Source organism: Notechis scutatus, chromosome 6 (assembly GCF_049901735.1).
Source record: "Notechis scutatus isolate UNSWTSFEM ecotype Mainland chromosome 6, rNotScu1.2, whole genome shotgun sequence".
NCBI classification, from domain to species: Eukaryota; Metazoa; Chordata; class Lepidosauria; order Squamata; family Elapidae; genus Notechis; species Notechis scutatus.
Window position 1 is genome coordinate 57,463,776 of NC_142014.1, and position 23,952 is coordinate 57,487,727.

A 23,952-nucleotide genomic window follows, 5' to 3' on the forward strand; every position below is an offset into this window, starting at 1 on the left:
CCTACCAGACATTACTAATGTTTTTTAAAGTTATCTACAGTATTTCATTTTGTAGGTAGGTAATTGCTCATATGCTATTCTATTTCACACAAATAGTGCTAATAATGTGTAAATGGGAAAGCTGGGAATAATTTAGGTTGGTGATTTATTGCGATTTGGTTATTCGTGTGCATGCATTCAACTTAAATATGACAAACATAGATAAAATTTGCCTGTAAAAAAAGACTATCTGATGCATATCAGCAGCGTACTTGCTGCCAACAATATTCAGCTGGATACCTTTTTATAGAGCATAATAAGTTACAACAGAGATGATAGAATATCTGTGGTAAGAAATAAAACACTTTATTGTTTAGAATAAAAGTACACTATAAAAAGTGAACATTATTACCTTAAAAGACAATATACATTCAATGAATATAAAATTTATAAATAACAAAACAAGGAGGAAAACTGTAAACAGTGCTACTAAACTAAGCAAAAAGTACATTCCTTTTGGGAGGAGTTTTCTCCTAGATTGTATTTATTTCCGCTCTAATGTTCATAATTGCTAACAATGGTAATGCAAAAAAACGAAACAATTTTTACACCTTGGTCCTAGGCCTGTTTCTACAAAAAAAAGAGTTGAAATCACTAGGTTTATTATTAAGGTATAAATAGAATTAAATCCTAATTCTGCGGTCATATGCATGCTTTTCCTGAGAATAGCCTCCCTCAAATTTAATGCAACTCCCTTCTGAAGAAAAAAGACATGCTAAGTTGAATCCCTTGCAGATGAGTTCATAACGGGACATTCCAGGTCTTATAATTTCTGGAATCAGTGGAAAGACACCAGTTGACTTTAACAAGAATGGCTCAGGCCCATACATTAAATACAAAACTAACCAATCAGGGCATCTTGCTGATAAATGCACTGGATAAACGCACAAGTCAGACTACCATTTCAAATCCCACATTACAGTCTGTATAATAGGAATGATAAAAAGGCCCATCTTTTATTTGTTTCCTTAAAATATTTATATAGCCACCCATCTTGCACCAAACTTTGGATGGCTCACTTTTCTTTTAAAAAATAATACTGTAAAGTAAGTTTCAGCACTGGAAACTTTGACGGCGTCCCAAAAGAAATGTATTTTTTGCTGGGTTTTTCCCCCCCTCTCTTTTTGCCTCCTTATTAAAACAAAACCAAGAACCAAGCCACCCTGTAGGAAAGGATTGTTGATTGAGCTATCACTCTTCCTCAAATAACTCTTATCTTCTGTGGTGTACAATAGAACACCTACATAGAGAAATATATTTCATTGGATGGGTATGCTATTTTATTTCTTACAGATACATTACAACTTGAATAAGAACACGTTTTTTTTCTTAGCATAAGAGAGATTTTCACCATTTTCTGACTGCAGTATTATGGTGACTCAGGTATGACCTTAATAAGTGAAAATAATCTAGAGCTGCCATTCAGTTGAAAGAAGAGAGCAAATACAGCTGCTGTCTTCTTGCCTTTAAGATCTGAGCTTAAATCAAGTTTGTCTCTAGAAATGGGTGCAATTCATATTGCTGGCTTTTATGATTTTGGCTGATCGTAATATAAACTAGTCTTTTTTATGGAAACATCTCTGAATCTACTGTTAGCAACATTTACACTATACTTTATAAACATAAAAATACTGTTGTGGAAAATATAGCAGATACTTTTCTGAAACCATGTGGTTTATGGATCTGCAGTGAGATTGTGATAGATTTCTGTGTTTGTGTATCCTCATTCCTGCTTAGCCATCTCTTTTGGGTTGTGGAAGCTCTATCAAATAATATTAAGCTCTCTGTTACAAAAACTTATTTGGTTAAAGTGAGGAGAAAACTAGGGAAATTTTTCAATTATATTATAGAACAATTTTGAACTTATGGCAGCTCTGTTTTTTAGGAGGAATGAATTGAAAGTAATGTTAAGACAAACTATACCAGCACAAAAGGACAAAGCATGTGCTTGTAGTAAGTGTATTAACCTTTACCCCATTCTACGGTCTCAGTAAATTATGCAGTTGCCAACCCCAATAGAAACTTCACTCTTAAATTACTTTTAAAAGATTTTTATATTACACCTTTTCATAATAGTAATAAAGACTGTAGTGAAAGTGGAATAGCCAGTTTCTTACTTCTAGAAAGCATAGTGAGCCCAAACCATAGGGCTGTTTAACTGTAGTCAACAGTGGAATACATAATAATCTCCCTAAAAATATTATTTTAGTTAATACATCTAGTTCTTTTAAGAATTACATTAAAGGCTGGAAAAGTAGGTTTTAATATATTCTCTGCCCATCTTCTCTATTTTCACTGTGCCTACTGATAAACACACTATTAATGAGTAGGAAAATATTATGAAGAAGCAATCTTTCACTGCTGTGCCAATATTCACAGGAGAATAAAGTATTATGAAAAGATTTCTATATAACAGAATTTACAAAATACCGCATCATGAAAAACTATGAAAAAAATTAAATGTTTTTCAAAGTACAGGCTGACCCAGTTTTCATACAATAGTAAGGCCCTTTTACAACACCATTCTATTGTATATATTTAAGGGAAGGGGATAGGGGATCATGGAAATATTTTAGTCTTAGAACAATTGTTTGCATTGGCCCTTATTTTGATGGCAAGAAAGAAAACAAGCATACAGGGAAGGGAATAAAAACAGATTATTATCACTGCTTTAGAAATTACTGGAACTCCAGTATCTTTTGAACTAAAAAAACAAAATAGTAACTAATGACTTGGAATGTGAATGGTTGCTCTTTTGAAACAAAAGCATGAAACTTTTATTACTTATAGCATGAAACAGAATCATGCCCTGTCAAAAATAGCTTATATCATTATATCTATATACATTTTTGTTCAGCAAAAGCAGTGTTTGGGCAGCTGGTTTCTTACATCAATATGTCCCAGGGAAGTTGTTTCTTTCCTCCTGTGCTCCAAATTTGTCTACTCTCCACAAAATTATGGGAAAGTTATGTGTAAAACAAATATTGAAGAAGCAGTTTTACATCCACATCAAAGCCACAATCTGGTGTTGATTTGGTTCTCAACAGGTTTGTTCCACATTTGTATTTAGAAAATGTATTAGCTTCATTTTAGTTGATTTTGATTTTTTAAAAAGAAATTTATTTTCTGTGCAAACCTAGATATGCCATGAAATTTCTACATTCATATTGGAATGGACATGCATTTTGAAGTATGCAATCTTTTAAATTCATGCAAAGGAATTTTCCCAAATACTCCATATTCCATTCTATATAAATGTGATGACTTTCTTTGCATCCCTTCATTATGTGGCTCACAATGGTGATTAATCGCAACTGGCTGCTTTTGTAGCTACCTGCTCTGAGAACTGAATGTGAGAATAAAACAGCAGCACAGGAAATGAAGAGGAGAGAATAGAATTTTAATCAGAAAGTTTTTGAGATTTGTGTTTTCCTACAAAAATATATATTGCTATATGTATAGTGCTATAAAATCTTTAAGCAAAAGCTCCCTTGATCATCTGGGAACTTCTGTTCACACACCAGATAAATATTTGATCAACATGGGATGAGAGCAATTTTTTAAAAGATAATTTTAAAAAAGAGTTAAGACAGCATAGATTTAAAAATCACAACAGTTCGAAGTGCTAAAAGTTGCAAGAAACAGGCACTAATATCATGGTTGCCATCATGATCAAATATGCGTTAGTGTCCAAAGAATGCTCAGCCACATGGAAGAAAAGAACAGGAAAGAAAGGACAAATGGAATTTCAGGGGTCAGTTGCATTGATGATGGTTTTATCAGGAGGTGCCCATCCTCTATACCAGCTGCAATAGCCATCTTTATGTTTGATGCAAGCATAATGCTTTGACTGGTACCCTGGTTGACCAAAGCTGGAAAGCATGTCTGTCCAGAGGCATTCATTCTTGGAGGTCACAAAGCAAGGAAGATAGTAGCATGGCTTAATCTACAATTACAAAACAAAACAAATGAAAGGTATTGAATTAATCAGACACTTTAAGACTGTATAAACTTTTGTGCTCATACATATCTTCTGAGCCATGGTGGCATGGTGGTTAGAATGCAGTATTGCAGGCTAATTCTGCTAACTGCCAGCTGTCGGCAGTTTGATTCTCATCAGGTCAATGCTGACTCAGCCTTCCATCCTTCTGAGGTCGGCAAAATGAGGACCCGATTGTTGGGGACAATATGCTGACTCTGTAAACCACTTAGAGGGGAATGTGAAACAATGTGGTATATAAGTCTAACTACTATTGCAATCGCTATTCACATATACAAAAAGTAGTATGAGGTAAAGAATTATTTCAATCCATTTTTAATCTCATTTTCAATATTTTAAACCATCTGGTGATTTATTGAGTCTAGAAATCCTAATCCTAGTATGAGAGCAACATTATAAGTTCCTGGAGCTTGCAGGCCTAATTTTCTTCCCCAGGTTTTCACCAAGGAGTACAATTCCTTTTTGTTGCCTTTTTGAACCATCCATCCCAAAATATTAATCATGGTATTTTAGTATCATAATATCTTTTTGGATTGGTTCAGAGGATTGGGAGGTAGAAACAGGGTGTTGTACTGTTCTCATCCTTCATCAGGGGCCAGTTCCATTCAGTTATTGGTCAGTGGCAAAGATATGGCTGTTACAGGCTGTTCCAATCTGAGTCAATCACCTGTGACCAACCCAGATTGGATCCAGCAACATTAACCTGGGACATATATATTCACCTTCATTCATCATATGGCTTTTACTTTATGAGGTTTCTCAAGCAGTATTTATTTCCCCATTTCTGCTTAACATCTACATGAAATCACTCGGTGAGGTCATCCATTGACACAGGACTAGACATCACTCAATCTTTGATGCTGGATAGGGCTGCCCTACCTTAAACAGTGAGTAATTTGGCTCACAACAACTACATGAAGAGCAGATGACAGCTATAGTGCAAAGGGATATTGACCAACTCCATCTTATGCAACAGTTTTAGGTCAGGAGTACCTGTTTATCCTCAAGTGTGCATTATTCATCTCACAATTAGACTACCTCAGTATGCTCTATAAGTGAGGCCATACTTAGATGACCATTCAAAAGCTTCAACTGGTCCAGAGAGCAGAAGCATGGTAGTTACTGATATACATCAGCACAGACATGTACTTCACAAACTGCAGTATTTACCATTGTACTTCAAGGTGTCAGTTCTTTCTTATAAAGCCTTTCATGGCACAGGGCCAGGTTACATTCACAACCTTCTATCCCTGATCATTCCTGTAAGATCTGACAAGACAAACATTCTCTTGGTCTCATTATTTGGCAACATCAGCTAGTTGAACCAGGAGATAAGCCTTTTCTGTGGCTTCCCTTGCCCTTAATAAGAGTATCTCCCCAACCAAAATTTGGTTGGACCTGCTCCTATCTTCATTTTGAAAAGTATTAGTGCTTTTTTTTCCTTACTGGCATTGCATCCAGGAGTGGTATGATCTTAGGTGATTTTTTTCAGACCATTTTATGTGTCAGCATTCCAATGATGTGTTTCTGTTTGGGATTATGTTAACTATTTGTTTTATTCTATTGTTTTTATTGAGTTGAGTTGTTTATTAATGATGAATGGCACCCTGAACCATGTGTCAAGTATACAATTATATGCCTTGATTAAATAAATAATAAACATTTCAAATGTATCAGGGTGGCAGAGACATCTCTTACCTTGCAGCCACAACCTAGATGGTAACGATGGTTTAGTCCTTTGCGCTGAGACAAGGTCAATCGATCCCACTTTTCATTCAGATTACACAGTCCGGTATAAACCTTTCCATCATAAACTCGACCTACAAAACATAGGCACAAATTGTCCATTCCAGTGTCATTCATTTGAGAGCTCAAGATAATTTATTAAAGACTGTCCTTTTCTAATGCAAAATTTCCCAACATTTCCAATTATAGTAAGTTTAGAAAGAGCAATTACATAATTTGTCATAAGGAGTATTTTATTAATACAATTCTAATAAAAGTCAATTAATCAGATACATTCATTAAAAACAAAGAGATCATCAGCATCAGAGAAAAATAATACTTATGTTGTTAAAAAAAAAGCCCAGGGAAAGAAGATATTTTAACCTGTAATTAAAAGGAGGTTAAAATATGCTGCCTCATTTATTTGGAATGCACTACCAGCTGAGTTGAAAGTCCTAATATTTTCTGGGTTTTTAAAAAGCCTTAAACACAAACTCTTTAAAACAGGTTCTTAATGATATACATTAATTATTTTTAGGATTTCTAGCTTAAAATCTGACCATGTTAGTGAAAAACAGATTAATGTACGCATGACAATAGACCTCAATATAGTGACTGGAATAAATACTTGTAAATTGTACCCACTAATGCTAGACTTCAGCCTCTAAAAATAGCTGAAACTGATATAGCCTGTAAGCTTGCCATAGTGGAAAATTTGTTATGTTTTACCTGTAATCATATACTGATACTTGTTGACCTCCAACTTGACTCCACAAAGACTTTCAGATGCCTCAGTGTAGATGTATTGAACATGTGGCATCTTGTCAAAACCTCTGTACATCTACAAAAAAAGAGCAAACACACGAGAATGAAATGCTGTGCAACCAAAACAAACAAACTCCCAAACCCATCACTTTTTCAATTATCCAGGTACTTTCTCATCTGCCTTTATATTATGAAGAATGTATATCATTGATGATTCCAGAATCCTGGCCTACAGTTTCCAATATCTCAAGAAGCAGAGCTAAGATAAATGGTTTAGAATTGTAGAGTACACAAATCTTGACTCCATTCAACAACTGTCTGTCGCATCTAGCTTTCTGTGTACTGGAAAAAATTGTAAAGTCTTCAAAAAACAAACAAACCCCCAAACCTTGTTTCTTCAAAGGATATAGAATAGCAGACAACTTTTATTAGCCTTGAGCAGAATCTTGTAGAACCTGTTCCATCCTCAGATCTATTTAAAGAACGGGTTTTCACAGGTTCATATTTTTGTTAGAGTAGTCAAGGTGATATTGCTACTCATTGGATCTGTCATTATAGGGTAAAAGTCTACTCAAAGGTAATGGGGAATGTCAACACTGGTTTGTAATGGCCTACAGAACCATCTCTGCTTGCTCACAGCCTTTATACTAAGATGGAAAGACGATAAACAGAATTACTGTTAATAGGAGACAGGCAAGTGGCTATTTTGCTCAGTCACTAAATTACTTTGTGTAATATGTTTCAGGTTTCTACAGTCACTGCCAAAGTCTTTTTTTTTTTATCCTCATTCTTCTAAAGACATTAAACTAGTCTTATGACTGAGATGTAACAGCCAAGAAAAATAAACCAGAGCAGATTTTTAACATTACATAAGAGGTCAGTTAACAAAAGAATGTCCAGAGCAACAGGTTCAAGTGAAGTCTGTTTATTATGCGGGGAGTACAGAAAAGAGCCAACGTGAAGGAGAAGGAGGAAAGTTTTTTTTTCTTCAAAATGAGCAAGTCAAATCTAACCAGGCTTCAAAGGTCCTATTATTTCTAAACTACACAAGGAGTTTTCATGTAGGTTTCTATCAGACTTGTTGGAAAACAAAAACAAAAAACAAATGGGACACTTGTTAACTCATTCTGACAAAACAATTAAAGAGTTTCGTAGCTTATTTTCTACGCAATTTTAGATTCTTTTGTTTGTTATAATGATCAATGCTACAAAAGTCTAAGACAGGTTAAATAATACTATTTCCTCAACATTTATTCTCATAACAATCCTATGAAGTAAAATATTCTGGGAGATAAGTGACTGGCATGAAATTACTATTATGTTGCCATGGTTGAAAATAGAACTGAAATTCCCTATCCTATTCTATCTCCCTAACCACTGCATCACACTGTCACAAACTAAGCAGTATTTCTTCATGAAATAACATGTGATGAATAAATCAGTCATTTGTTTCAATATGTTTCCATAAATTATAATCTAGAATATACTGAAATACACATATAATTGCAGAACATCTACTTTGACCTCCATGGAAAGATGTCTGATAATGAAGTTCAATTTTATTATGCAGAACAGGCTTTTTAAAAATTGAAACATTATAAGGCAACCTAGTCAAGGAATACAATTTCTATAAAATCTAATGGTAGGAGGCAGGTTGCATGAAGAAACACTATGCATGAAATAGCTGTCATTTTAATGTTCCTATCCTGCCTCAGTAAATGTTGTACTTGCCCCACTAGGAGCTGGTTACTTGCATCAAATGCATAAAGTCAAGCAATAAATTAAGAAAAGATCCCTTGCATTAAACTATAGAAAAGAATATTTGTACCTCAGATTTGAATTGTGGGGTCCTTGGTACTTTCTAACCTTGGTTGTTTTCTTGTAGATTTTTTCATTACCTAACTAGATAACATCATCAGTGCTAGTAGGGGAATGTCTGCAAGAAAACAACCAAACACCAAGAACCCCACAGACTAATATATCTTTTCTTCTGTGCAAAATCTTCCTGCTTTCAGGTTGTTGCCTATAACTAATTGGTGAAATTTTCTCAACCTACCAAACCTTTTCCCCTCTCTTTTAATATCACTACTATACTTACCCGATCTGTTGAGTATATGAGTATTAGGAAAACTTTGTTTTATTAGTTATTTTTTCTCCTAACTCCTCGTGGGAAACCTAAAATGCCTTTTAATATAATTTCTATAATGACTGCAGGGTACATTTAGTTATTAGTTCATTCTGTAGACTTAGATGGAGACAGATGAGATTTTGGCTGTCCTATCAAGGGTTGAATTGTGAAGAATATTTCCCTTCAAATGATTATAAAAAGAAATTAAGCTTCATTTAAATTATTGTATAGAAGGAAGTGGTAAATACATCATATGTATATACACACCTGATCCATCTGGCAGAGCAGGGTTAGTTAACAATGCTAAATAACAAGAAACTTTAATCTAGCCCCATTTCACCAAAGTCATGATGTTACTTCTCTCCTAAGCCAATGTTTTTCCATTGGAATATAATGCAAACAGAAGGAGTTGGAGCAAAAGATCAAACTCCCATATTCTCCTAATACTCCTTTCTATACTCAAATGTTTACGGCAAAAATGTTTGTCTATTTTCATCTAATTTCTGTTAGTCATATGGAATTAGATGATTACAGTTAAGATTTTGTGCCAAAATCAGTAATTTTTAATCATAAAATTATTATCTGCTTTTTACTTTTAGGGGAGACGGATTCCTCCTACTTCTAAGGCTATGGTAGAAAAGACTTATTTTGCTAAACTGTTAATGAGTACAAATTATAAACAATTGTTTCTATACACCTGAAAAATTAAACATTTGTCAAGTTGGAAGGAATCACTTCACACACATAGCTAGGTATTCCTATGTATATGTAAATTAGCACAACACTGCATAGAGAAAAAATGATAGCTTAGATGTGGGAAATCACCTTTGCTTATTCACAAAATTATCCAAGTCATTCATTATTTGGGATAAGTATGAGCTCAGGGGATTGAATGACTTACCTGATGATCTCTGAAAATGTTTTGTTGTTTTAACTAAATATGATTGGCATCTGTTCACTCACCTTCATTTGTTTGACAGTGTATCGCATTGTCCCAAATGGCCCATCTTTCATAAGTTTCTTGCCAACTACCTTGGCCCGGATAACTACAATAAAAGAAGATAGGTCAAGTGAATAGCATCTTCTTTATCCTTAGTAATAGCTCATTTTCAAATAGCATAAATGAAAAAAGAGAATAGTAGGCTAGACTTTTAAAATTTCAATTTGCCAAATGCAGTGTGGAAATACTGCTTGATTTATACTTGAAACATTACTACTGCTAATAATAATAGCATAACTAACCATAATTATTATAATAAAATAATTAGAAGTTAAACTGCTCTGCGTACTGAAACAGACAAGAATTTTCCACACAACAACCCAGGCATAATAATTGTTCAGAAGACAGACAAAACAAGTCTGGGTAATGGACATGAGACAGCAAAATAGAAGACAATGAACTGGAGAAAATAATCACAAAATATAAAGACCTGAAAAATAGTTGTGACTTGTGGCAAAATAAAAGCAAAGGAGGACCAATATTAATAGGAGCTTTGGGTGTAATCACAAAACATCCGGAGCACCACTTGAACACCATCAACATTGCCGAAATCACCATTAGTCAATTGCAAAAGGCAGCTTTATTGGAACAGCTTACATCTTGTCACAATCTATTTAATATTATTAAACAATAACATCTGCCTATCCCCAGTCCTTGGGAAAAATAGATGGATAAAAATGCCAAATCTGGTTATGCAACCAACCATAATAATATTAGTAATAAGTTCATGAAATTTACCACTTTGTGTAAATTTCAGTGGCTATAACCTTGAAATAGCTAGTGATCTCTTCTTCTAGTAAATAAGTACACAAAGATGGGATCACCTAGATGCTACAGAGTGTGGTATCAGTATGTTTCCTTAGTACTTTCTTTCAACATGTCATATTTGCCATACTTGCCTTTTCAGCTCAGCTAGTACAGTAAGTGGCAAATGTAGCTCTTTAGTGGAATAGTGGAATGTTGCTGAAGACAGGAGGGAATCATTATACAAAGCCTAGAGACTGACCATCAGGCCCAAAACCAAGAATGACATGTGGGTGATTCTTCTATGCTGAGTTCTTTATGCCTATAGGCAAAATCTTGCCAGACTGAGCACTCTACTATTTGCACCTATAATATTTTTGGGAAGCTATTAGAGAGGGGATGTCTTCACCCTCTTCCTCTCACACATCTGGGCTGAGGTACCTCTTACTCCTCTGAAATCCATCTCCTTACTACATTCCATCACACTAACAGTCCAGAGGTGGTATTCAGCAGGTTCTGACCAGTTCTGGAGAACCGGTAGTGGAAATTTTGAGTAGTTCAGAGAATCGGCAAATACCATCTCTGACTGGAGATTTTACAGTATCCTTCCCCTGCCACGTCCACCAAGCCACGCCCACAGAAGTAGTAGTAAAAAAATTTGAATCCCGCCACTGTAACAGTCTCTAAGTAGTAGATAGCAATTTGATTTAAGATTTGAGCTAGTCATTCTCTCCCAGCCCAACCCACCTCACAAGACTGTTATGGAGCATTATGGAGTAATACAAATTAAATGTAGTACAAAATAAATGCAGGATAAAAATCTAAATTAATACTTTATTAACTTGTCAGGTACATATCGAGTCAGAACATTTGAGAGGTTATAATTAATTTATGTAAGAAAAGTCAAGTCTGTGGAGGCTTATACATCCTTAAACTCTTTAAACTAATAACAGTTAAAACAAACTTGAACAATTTGGAGGAGTTTGCTGTAACTTTAATGTTTTAATCATTTCTCTTTCCCTGCCATTACTATTTCATCAAATACTGAGTAAATAGCAGTGATCTAGATTTTAATTGTACAAAAATATTTATCCAAGAAAAATATCTTGATAAATTTCACTTTGACTCAGGAGCAGGCATGTGACATTTTCCGTCAACAAAAAAAGAAAACCAATGAAACTCATTTACTTTACTCCATGGCTCATTATGTGAGCATATTTTCCAATGTTGAGATGGGCTGAAAGAAACATATGCAGCCTGAAAGAATAGGGATGCATCCAATGTATGTGATAATTCATAACTTTGACAGCTTTTCTGCTTTATCCTTTTCAGAATATTTTTTAAAATGTGTCTCACTTCTAACCTTATTATTTCTAATCTAAGTATTAGTTTGCAACTGTGCCAAATGAATCAAATGAGGCTATTACAAATACTCTTATAGCCAAGGAGTTGGAGCTGCTAGAATTATTGTTGGAATTGAATATTTCTTATTTCAAAGTTATTTTTTTTCTTTTAAATAATGGATATATTAGCACAATCTGCTTTGCTAAGCCATATCTGCTACTAGGAAAAAATATTCTAAATGAAGCAGAATCCTGTGGAAAGAAGTGTATGTAACTGGATATTCCTATTATCAATGTGTTATGCAAGTAATGTGATCACAACTATTAGACAGAATCTATAAGCAGCCATGCATTCAGTGATAATTTGAAGAGGACCTACAAACATAGTTGGACATAGATACATACATACACGAGAAGGAGCCGTCATTATCCACATTTCTCTTAATGATGGCCTATGTCTGCTAAATATAAATACCAAATAAGTTATTGGGGTGCATGTTCAGCAGGTACAGGGCAAGGTTATGAAATGAGTTACGGAATATCTGAAGAATATGTGCATAATATGATCCACCAGGCCAACATAACTAACGAGCTGTGCATGGTGGCCCATAAGGGGCACAACATTCATTTTAAAACCGATATATAATCTGCTGTAAAAAGCCTACTACTTGTGATTTTTTTCTATCCACTGCTATGATTTCTGTACTTATATTATCCAGAATTACTTTAAATAGAAATATTTCTAAAAGTTATTTCATCAGCACATATGTTTTCCAGAAAAAAAGTACCTTGAACATTCTCTTTATCTCTTCAATTTTATTTTCCAGTGTCTTATTACAGTCTTACTATTACTGATGGGAAATTTCATCCCACACAAGTGGACACCAAAATAGCAGCATGTTTTTAAACCACAGTCACTTTGAAGTGGTGCCCATCAAAACATACTGTGAAGAATGTTTCTGAATACTTTGGGGTTTAGGGTCAAATTATTTTGTGGGATGAGAGCAGCTGCTAAGGTCTCACAGATGATTTGTAATTGTTTATGCAATATTAATTTGGATAAGCATATAAAATTCTAGTAATATAAGCAGGCCAGTTAACTTATAATACTAAACCAATCCCACAGACCAATTGAATTGTCATGCAATTATATAGATGCAGTTATTTTAATTTAAAAAATAACATTTTCCATATGCTTGTACATATGCTATATTAAAAAAGCCTTTTTGCTGGGAATTACTTGAAAACATTAGTGTTTTGCTTGAACCAGCTGTCTTGAAAGCTATAAAACACAGATAAAGAGATTAAAGCCATTATATCTTTATAATTCAACTTGCAAGTTTAGTGAACGTAGAAATATGAAAAATTCTAAATGATGCTCTAGAAAATTACATCTGAGATTTTACCATGCTTTTGCATGAACAACCAACATGTCACCAGTTCCCCTTTATAAATAATGTCTGCCTGCCTGCCTTGGAATTTAATAATCCAGTTCTAAATAACCATTAAGAACTTTTGGTGGTCCAAGAAAAAGAAAAACAGAAAAATCTTCAATCTATGTCATCCATTGCTGCCATCTTGGGACCTACTTGCATGCTACTACTTAAGGAAAAGAATGCAAGAAGAATCAATCCCAGCTGCAACCATAGAAAAAGCCTCCATAACAGTAAATTACCAGAAGGTGTATGTTCTTAACTTTCTATAAGCATAAATTCAACAATCTATCTTCAAAAGGTTCCATACATAAGAAAAGCTCTACTAGCTCAGTAACTGTCTGTATTTTCTTGTTCCTCTTTCACAACTTTTCCTGGGTATGCATTGGGACAAGACCAATTGAATTTCATAGAAGATCTGTGCTGGATGTAGACTTCTATTAAAGCTAATTGGAAAAGACAAATTCTCCTTTTCAATAATCCCTGAAGCTATAGCACAGGCTATAGAATAGAAAAAATGCTATAGAATAGGAAAAATGCAGCTGTGTGATGCTTTGAAGAGACAAATCTTAAGATGATTCATCATCATAGATTTATTCAAGTTATATCCTGCTCTTTTGTCCTGGGGGCTCTCAAGGAAGCCATCCAAACTTAAGCCCAGAAAAATACCAAGTAAGGACTGAGATAAGGTTTGAATAGAGGAGAAAGAAAAAAATTAAGGCATAGTTGTTTGATCAGAATAAAGCTACTACTACTACTACTAGTATATATTGTTATTATTTATTATTATTGCTATTTCTGTATTATAATCTTTCCGTATATTTGATTTTTAGTATTTTCAAGTTTTTCAGATTGGCTTGAGTTGGAATTATGTAGAAACTAATTCCACATTCTCAATAGAAAACAGGAGAATATAAAGTGGTCCATATAACATTTCTTCTTCTAGAGGCCTTTGAATCTGCAAGCTTGACCATCTTCTTAACAACTTTCTTCAGGATAGGAAGGCTTGGAGACATGTTGGAAATTATCTAATACCACTGGATCAAGCAATAAATTCTTGAAGAAATTTCTTTAGAGGAGATGGAACTACACTCTTGTTCAAGGAGGAATTGACCACCATTTGGACACAATCACACATAACACATAATGACCTGAAATGACCAACCAGAAGAGATGTGGACCTAATAAATAGGTGACTGTGTTCAAAATTCAAGCCTTTTGGTATATCTTGAGAATCAACACACTCAAACTCTTACATACACTGAATTACATGCATAGAATAACAGAGTTGGAAGGAACCTTGGAGGTTTTCTAGTCCACCCCCTTCTTCAAACAGGAAACCCTATACCATTTCAGACAAATGGCTCCACAATGCCTCCAGTGATGGAGCAACTACAACTTCTGAAGGCAAACTGTTCCACTGGTTAATTTTTCTCACTGTTAGGAAATATCTCCTTAGTTTTCATTTGCTTCTCTCCTTGTTTAGTTTCCATCCCTTGTTTCTTGTCTTGCCTTCTGATGCTTTGAAAAATAGGTTGAGCCCTCTTCTTTGTGGCAGCTCCTCAAACAATGGAACATTGCTATCTTCTCTCCCATGGTTCTTCTTTTCACTAGACATATCCAATTCCTGCAGTTGTTCCTCATACATTTTAGTCTCCAGGCATCTAATCATCTTTGTTGCTCTTCTCTGCACTCTATCTAGAGTCTCAACAGGGTCTTTTTTATATTGTGGTGAACAAAACTGAATGCAATATTCCAAATGTGGTCTTACTATGGCTTTTTAAAGCAACAGTAATACTTCACATGATCTTGATTCTACATCTCTGTTAATGCAGCCCAGGATTGTATTGAAAATTGTATTGGTCTTTTCGGCTACTACAACGCACTGCTGGATCATATATAAGTGATTGTCCACTAGGATTCCAAGATCCTGATACTGAGCCAAGTTTCATCTCACCTATACCTGTACATTTGGTTTTTCTTGCCTAAGTTTATGTATGTATATATGTGTATACGTATATACACACATACACACATACATACACACATACATACATACCCCACCAGGCTATATCTAAAGCAGGACTTATAAAGCTAGGTTCCAACTCAGAATGAATCCAAGCAGTTTTAACGGATGCTTCAAATAATCCTCACAGCAACTCTTCAAGTGTTGTTCTGAATCAACCTTCCTAAGAGGACTAGATCACCTGAAACAGAGCAGCCAGATGGTATCCACAAGTGCAGTGAAAATAGTATATTTGGTGCTCTTAAGGTTAGACTCTCAATAATTTGTATCAAGTCTATGGTTGCAAAGGTAACTATGAACTTCAAGGCTGTACTATAAGTCTAGGAAACTCTCCTGCTAATCTGGCCATAGTATCAAGAAGTTCAGGCAAAGTAATAGCTATGTAACAGGAAGACCAGTACAGTAGCAGCAATTTCATCTGTTCCTTAGAGCCCAACTTCACAAATAGACTCCTGCGTTCAGTTATTTCTGAAGCAGCATCTCTGAAAGACACAGGAATCTTCTGAATAATAATAGCCACTCTCACTGCCTTACTGGTATCTTACTTAAAACATAAGCGAGCACATTTCCAAGACTGAAACCTCCCCCAAGTTTATCCAAGTCTTAAGTGATATACTGTATATCAGGTTGGCCCTTCCACCCACAGTAAAATCCTACATGAGGAACACTTGTTACAGACCATCCAACCCAAGCCAATCACAAGCTAACCAATTAGATATCAGAGATTTGGTCCACTTCTGCTCATCTATTAGTCAATGTTCAATTAAACTAGCTGCATCTGCCCATACATACAACCCATATAGTGACACAGACATACATACTATTCCTAAAAACAGACCTTATCCACTCAGCTGTCTCTAATTCCAAAAGGACATTAAATGCAATCCTCTTAAGTCACAGACTTAAAGCTGCTGCCCTCTCACTCCCAGCTTACTCTGATGCTTGCTAATGTAAAGAACATAAAAGGCAGTGCCTCCTATCAGAGCAAGCAGCTTACAATCCACTTCCTTGCAATGTGAATGGCACAATATGAGAGCAAAAAGGGTGCCAAGGTATCATTCATGAAAATAGGAGTTGGTGCACTGTGTTGACAATATTTTACTGCCTTGCTGAAGAATGGAACTTACACTGATCATTTCCCATAAACCAGAGCTAATAAATCAGACTAGATTTTTAAATGTTTCATCATTTGGGAGAAAAGACAAAATTGTTTGTGCCCATTAATATCATATATGGCCTGAACTTCAAAGCAACTGGCAAACCAGGTAAAGACTGGACAGCATAATCATGTTGCAGAAACTTAGCTAAGTATTGTGATTTTTTTCATTTAAAATTTACACTTTAATTAAAATGTAATAAATATAAAAGTTTTATTTTGACCAATTAGCATTTAAAATATTAGATGCTATTTTGAAAAAAAAACCAGCTAAATTCCATGTCACATATGCTCTAATAAATTTACAATTGTTACAATTGTTTTGTAAGATGATTATTGTATAATCTACTCCCTATTAGCTGAAATTCTCCCAAATAGGTAAAACTAATTAATCAACCATCACTGCAGCAGTACTTTAAAGCATCCAAGAATTTCTATTACATTTTACAAAACTAGGCCATCTTCTTAAATTTTTGAGTATGATCTTTTCCAAGACAGAGACAGAGCTCCATGCTTTGGCTAAGGGCAGTACTTCATGGGCATGTCAAAGATCCATCTCTCCTTTCTCAAAAACTTCATCCCACTGGGATGAGTGCCAGCATTTTAGCAAAGAGGCTAAGACTTTAGTGATCACATGGTTTGCACACATTTTTGCATGTAGGAGCTCTAGAGGTGTTTGGAAACTTATGTTGACTTCGTGGGAACTGAGTGGGCCTCACAAATTCTTTCCTGCATATTAGAAAACCCGACCAAGTTGATTGATTAAGCAGCTGTCCAAGCCAAAAAGTAAGTGTGTGTATCAACACAGAGAAAGTATATATTGTTACTGATGCCACCCTTTTCATATTTTCTTTGATTAAGCCAGTATTTTAACATGCTTATTATCAACTGAAATTATTTTTCACATCTCTCTCGACTTTTCTCTTGAGTGTAAATTCAGAATACCAGGGAGACATGAATTTCAAACCTGTAGAAACAGAATGCATAACTTAAAAAAAAAAAAAACTAGAAAAGTTTGGAACAGTTTTGTTGTGTCATTTTATCAACTATCTAAAAAACAACAGGTGTAGTTCAGCTGTACTCAGCCTACCTAATCTCTTAAAAATTAAACAAAGCATTCTAAATATTGCACATTTTTAAAGATCATAAAATGAAGAAATTACTAATCGACTGCATTTTTATTTCGTAAAAAGAAAGATTGCTTAATTTGAATTGCTCAGTGCAGCAGGATGCACAGATATCTCAGAAATGAAGAGAATAAATCATTTTTAATCTCTGCAGCAATGGTTCACATCTGTATATTCATGTTCAGTTCAAATGTATGCAAAACAACTTGGATAACTGAGGCAGCAGCAAATTTTGCTTATTTATGAATCTGCATAAGTTTTTCTGACTATAATGTCCAGTATTGCTATTAGACCACAAGCACAAGTATCTTCGCATGCATTTAGAAAGTCTCCTTCAGCCAACAAATACAGACAAAACAAATTATCCAGTAGGGTTCCTATGCCAATAATAATCTCATGATATGATTCTTTTCCAGACAGAGGCCCTACACATTTATCAATTCTGTATGAAACTAGATTTTCATATTTGAAACTTATACTGGTTCAGATACTGATATTCTAACTACTAGTGATGCAGTGGTTAGATTGCAGATTGCAGGCTAACTCTGCCCACAGCCTGGAGTTTGATCCTGGCATGGCTCGAGGATGATTCAATCTTCCATTCTTTCAAGGTTGGTAAAATGAGGACCCAGATAGGTGGAGACAATATGCTGACTTTATAAACCTCCCAGAGCCTGCTGTAAAGCACTGTGGGGTGGTATATACATACAGTAAGTCTAAATGCTATTGCCATTGTGCTAGTTTAACCACTGTTTACTAAATAAACCCAAATAGATCCATTTGCGCTAAGCTATATATTATAACTTGATCCTTTTCCCTATCTTTTTTAACATGTATAGAAAGCTTTTCGATAGGTTATCTAACAGTTTGGGATATACTAGTATCATTGATATGCTTATGCAACCTTGCATAAGGTTAGATTGCATTATGCAATCATTTAGTCCTGATTGAATGATAAGTTATGACTTAGTGCTTGGATAGAAAGGACAGATTGCAGTCACCTGGACATTCCAAATGATGAAGTGGCAGTGACAAATTGAAGCAAGTTCAGAGGAGAATTCTTAAGAGGACAGTCTTGAAACCAAGTCCATAGGGAAAGGTTAAAGAGTGCAATGGTTAAATGGGTGCATTTACTGAAGAGTTACACACAAAAGAGGGATTTGGATATATTCTCTACTATTCTAGAGGGCCAGACCAGAAGCAGCATGTTAAAGTTATATGGTTGTAGATTCAGTCAAACTATCAGTGAAAAAAATGCCACAAGAACTGGAGGTCTTCAAAAAAAAAAAAAAAGGCTGAATGATCCTAGTGGATCCTGTATTGAGGATTGCACTAGGGGTGTCAAACTCAAGGCGCCCGCAAGCTGGATTCAGCCTGAGATGTGGTTGCAGGTCATCCTGATCTACCCAATACAAAGAGGAAAGATCGGCCCAGTCTACCTAGTGAGAAAAGAAAAGAGCAGGCCAGGGCAGCTTCGCCCTGGTCTACCCAAGGCAAAGTGGAAACATGCCAGCAGTTTGGGAAATAGCATCAAGCTGGCCACACCCAGTCAGCCACACCCACCTGCCCCCCTGAGGTCAATCACAGCCCTGATGCGGCCTTGAGTTTGACACCCCTGGACTAGATGACTTCTAAGGTATCTTCCAAACCTATCATCCTTTGCCATTACCTGCATCAAATGCACAGTGCTAAATTTTCTGACAGTAGCCAGATGACATAAAGAATGTCATAAATCCTTCATTTCATGATTCAACATTCCTCAACAAAGACAATCTTGCAAAACCATGTGCTGGAACATTGCCAGTGCTTAATTCTCAAGCAAGAAGCATAGGACTTAAATCTGTTTGGACATTTTTAACATGATCTAAAAGCTCTTCCCACTTGCTTTGAATGAATGTGAGCTGTAAGTAATGAAGAGGGAAAGATCTTTCCACACAGAATCACACACTACTTTATTATGTCAGAATGTATTAGAAAACTAGAGTTGAAATAGTCCTTGGAGCATTCAATGTTATTTCCGAAGCAAAATAGATCTTGCCTTGTAATCTAGCTGGATGAGATATCTTAAGCATAAAAAAGTACGATTAAACCAAGGACAAGCCTTTCATCCTCCAGTCTTACTATTTGAATGAGCAAATGTACAAAAGGAGAAAGGAAAGGAAAAAAAGGCATACTGAATCTAAGTGCCTCAATTAATATATGCATTCAGAAAGGACAGATATTTTTGAGGTACACAATGACCTGGAAACCATACATAATATCTTCAAAGAGTTTTTTTTTTAAGTTCTTTTGGGACAACTTGACCTGCAACAATGGCAGATGATAATACATCTATTGATATTGTTCTATGCTGCCCCAGATGTTTCAGAGATTTTCTTTTCAAAATAAAATTGATAAGAATGCAATTTGGGGACTAGGAGTTCTGGTCAGTTAGTATTTTTATCTCAGTAGAAAAAGAGAGAAAATACAATTGAAAATAATTATAAAGCACAATCACGAAATCAATGAACTTTAAGGATAACAAAGATGATTCATTTCTCATTTATAGACATGGACAGGTATTTCAAGAATACAACAGAGGAAGGAAAATAGCTATGTGATTGTGTTTTTGACTAATCATTCAAATCGAGACATATTCACACATGCAACCTGCTACGGCAACAAATATTGTGCTCCAAATAATCTATAAAAGATCTTAATTACTTCAGAATAGTTCAAGAAGCACCGAGTCCACAAATATTTTAAAAGTATAATAGAATATTAGAGAATAAAGTGTGCATCATAATTAAGGAACAGTTATGTCGTTAAAGTGTATTTATAGATGCAGGCAGTCTATTCTGCATGGCATACCAAATTCCAAAATACAGGTAGTCCTCGACTTATGATCACAATTGTTGCTAAGGAAGGCAGTTGCTAAGTGAGTTTTGCTCCATTTCACAACCTTTCTGGCCACAGTTGTTAAGTGAATCACTGCAGTTAAGTTAGTAACATGGTTGTTAAGTGAACCTGGCTTCCTCGTTGACTTTGCTTGTCAAAAGGTAGCAAAAGGTAATCACATAACCATGGGACCTTGCACTCCTCATAAATATGAATCAGTTGCCAAGTTTCTGAAGTTTGATCACATAACCCTAAAGACGTTGCAACAGTCATAAGTATGAAAAACGATCATAAGTTTTTCCTCCTTTCCTTCCTCCTTCTCTCTTCCTTCCCCCCTTCCTTCCTTCTTTCAATAATTCAACAATTTCATGCTGAATTCTATCATTGAGGAATATAGCATTCTATGTTGTCTTGAGGAGTAACAAAGTAAATTTCAATACATTTGGCTTGCTGGTTGGGGTCTGTAATTAAATGTCCAATGTAATGATGGATTTTCCCTTGAATAATCACAGAAGGAATCCTTTCCTCGTTGGAAGGATTTCTTTGGCACCAAAGGATGTCTTCTAGAAGAGGCAACTATATTGTCTGATGTTCTTCCTGAACCGATTTGCGATTGGATCATAATCGCTAGATGAATTCAGGCATTCATTAGGTAGATTGCCTATCCCAAACTTTCCCTTCACATAGCAGAAATCGGTGGTTTCTTCAGAGAATAGGAATGGAGAATAACGTGGGTAAACTTTGGCAGGGCACCAACATCAGCAGAAATAATACATCATGCAAGTTGTGAAGTTTGCTATTGAGTGCTGAGGAACTCTCAAAGTAATTAGTGTTTGCCACATTTTGATCTTTCCTGTCCTCCATCTTTTCTTGTCTCCACATTCTGCATCTTGTATTTCTGGAGACATGTAGTCCTTTCATCCTCCATTTCTTAATCTCTCCTCCTTGCCACTTCCTAATGTTTGTTGTAATCTCATGATGATGATATCCCTCTTCTTTTTCCACATGGTATAATTATGGTGACAATATTTTATTTTATTTTTACTACATTGGTGTACTTTGCCATTCTCTGCTCAGAATAGTTTAGAATCCCTGCTGGCTTCATAGAACATAGAATAGTAGAGTTGGAAGGGACCTTGGAGGTCTTCTAGTCCAACCCCCTGCTTGAGCAGGAAACTACCATTTCCAATAAATGATTGTCCAGTCTTTTTTGAAAACCTCTAGTGATGGAGCACCCACAACTTCTGAAGACAAATTGTTCCATTGGTTGATTGCTCTCATCGTTCTTGTTTGCTTCTGCCCTTGGTGTTTCCACCCACTGTTTCTCATGTTGCCTTTTGGTGCTTTGGAAAATAGTTCTCATTCCCTCATCTTCGTAGAACTCCCTCCAATATTGGAACACTGCTATCATGTCTTCCCTAGTCCTTCTTTTTATTAGACTAGACATATCCAATTCCTATAACCGCAACTTCTAAATAAAGTTTAACTAATTTCGAAAGACAGTCTAAAAATAGGATCATGTGACCTCCTGAGGGCTAGGGCAGGACTGAGCTACCTGTTCTGTGGTAGCTGGAGGAGGGCCAGTCTACACTCAGTTTCTAAGTAGGAAGCAGTTTAAAAATGAAACAGGATGGACAAGGACTAAGGTATAGTGGCTAATGTATTTGACTACAGAAGAGAGATCCAATTTCTACTCTAGCTGCAACCATAGCAGCTCACTTGGTGGTTTTCCATTAAATCTACTTCATAAGGCTGTTGTGAAGAAATATAGGAGGATGCAACACTATGTATGTCTTGAGTTCCGACAGACAGACAGACAGACAGACAGACAGACAGACAGACAGACAGACAGACAGATAATCTATCTAGATAGATAGTTATAGAGAGACAGACATATAGATTATAGATAGATAAAAGAGAGATAGACAGACAGATGGCAGACAGCTCTTTCTTCATAAATCTTAAAAGTTGTTGCTTTTTAAAGAGCCACATTAGCCAATTCCTTGTTGCTGGTGTGGGAAGGATTATAAGACTGGCAGGTAAACTGTAAGAATGTTCAGAATGAGCATCATGTGACCCCAGCAGCAGACCAACCACAGCCCAGCTGAAACAGCCACAACTTCCCCAAATTTCATTCCCTTGGGAGTCATGAGTGCAGTATTTTGAACACATACTTAGCTATTTGAGGTATTTTGATTAAAAAAAAATTGTCCTATCCCAATTGATGGTAAAAACAAGAGTTATAATAGTACACTGCTCAAAAAAATAAAGGGAACACAAAAATAAGATATCCTAGATCTGAATGAATGAAATATTCTTATTAAATACTTTGTTCATTACATAGTTGAATGTGCTGACAACAAAATAACACAAAAATTATCAATGGAAATCAAATTTAGCAACCCATGGAGGTCTGGATTTGGAGTTACACTCAAAATTAAAGTGGAAAAAAACACTACAGGCTGATCCAACTTTGATGTAATGTCCTTAAAACAAGTCAAAATGAGGCTCAGTAGTGTGTGTGGCCTTCACGTACCTGTATGACCTCCCTACAACACCTGGGCATGCTCCTGATGAGGTGGCAGATGATTTCCTGAGGGATCTCCTCCCACACCTGGACTAAAGCATACCCCAACTCCTGGACAGTCTGTGGTGCAACGTGGCGTTGGTGGATGGAGCGAGACATGATGTCCCAGATGTGCTCAATTGGAGTCAGGTCTGGGGAACGGGTGGACCAGTCCATAGCATCAATGCCTTCATCTTGCAGGAGCTGCTGACACACTCCAGCCACATGAGGTCTACCATTGTCGTGCATTAGGAGGAACCCAGGGCCAACTGCACCAGCATAAGGCCTCACAAGGGGTCTGAGGATCTCATCTCGGTACCTAATGGTAGTCAGGCTACCTCTGGCGAGCACATGGAGGGCTGTGCCTAAAGAAATGCCACCCCACACCATTACTGACCCATTGCCAAACCGGTCATGCTGGAGGATGTTGCAGGCAGCAGAACGTTCTTCATAGCATCTCCAGACCCTGCCACGTCTGTCACATGTGCTCAGTGTGAACCTGCTTTCATCTGTGAAGAACACAGGGCACCAGTGACGAATTTGCCAATCTTGGTGTTCTCTGGCAAATGCCAAACGTCCTGCACAGTGTTGGGCTGTAAGCACAACCCCCACCTGTGGATGTCGGGCCCTCATACCACCCTCATGGAGTCTGTTCCTGACCGTTTGAGCAATCACATGCACATTTGTGGCCCACTGGAGGTCATTTTGCAGGGCTCTGGCAGTGCTCCTCCTGTCCCTCCTTGCACAAAGGCGGAGGTAGCAGTCCTGATGCTGGGTTGTCACCCTCGTATGGCCTCCTCTACGTCTCCTGATGTACTGGCCTGTTTCCTGGTAGCGCCTCCATGCTCTGGACACTACGCTGACAGACACAGCAAACCTTCTTGCCACAGCTCGCATTGATGTGCCATCCTGGATGAGCTGCACTACCTGAGCCACTTGTGTGGGTTGTAGACTCCATCTCATGCTACCACTAGAGTGAAAGCACCGCCAGCATTCAAAAAGTGACCAAACCATCAGCCAGAA

The 23,952-nt window shown here is 36.3% G+C and overlaps 2 protein-coding genes across 2 annotated transcripts in view; one reads left to right on the top strand and one right to left on the bottom strand.

Annotated features, from left to right (window-relative positions):
* Nucleotides 1-23,952, top strand: part of SYN3 (synapsin III) — a 200,136-nt gene that overhangs the window by 57,806 nt on the left and 118,378 nt on the right. The gene's annotated exons all lie outside the window — the stretch shown is intronic.
* The window catches only part of TIMP3 (TIMP metallopeptidase inhibitor 3), a 37,646-nt gene continuing 14,014 nt past the window's right edge, over nucleotides 321-23,952 (bottom strand). The window contains exons 2-5 of the mRNA XM_026694962.2: nucleotides 9,621-9,703; nucleotides 6,494-6,605; nucleotides 5,738-5,859; nucleotides 321-3,985 (exon numbers count right to left, since the gene is read on the bottom strand). Coding sequence (XP_026550747.1) covers nucleotides 3,788-3,985; nucleotides 5,738-5,859; nucleotides 6,494-6,605; nucleotides 9,621-9,703 — 515 coding nt within the window. The 3' untranslated portion in view covers nucleotides 321-3,787. The remainder of the gene's footprint in view (nucleotides 3,986-5,737; nucleotides 5,860-6,493; nucleotides 6,606-9,620; nucleotides 9,704-23,952) is intronic.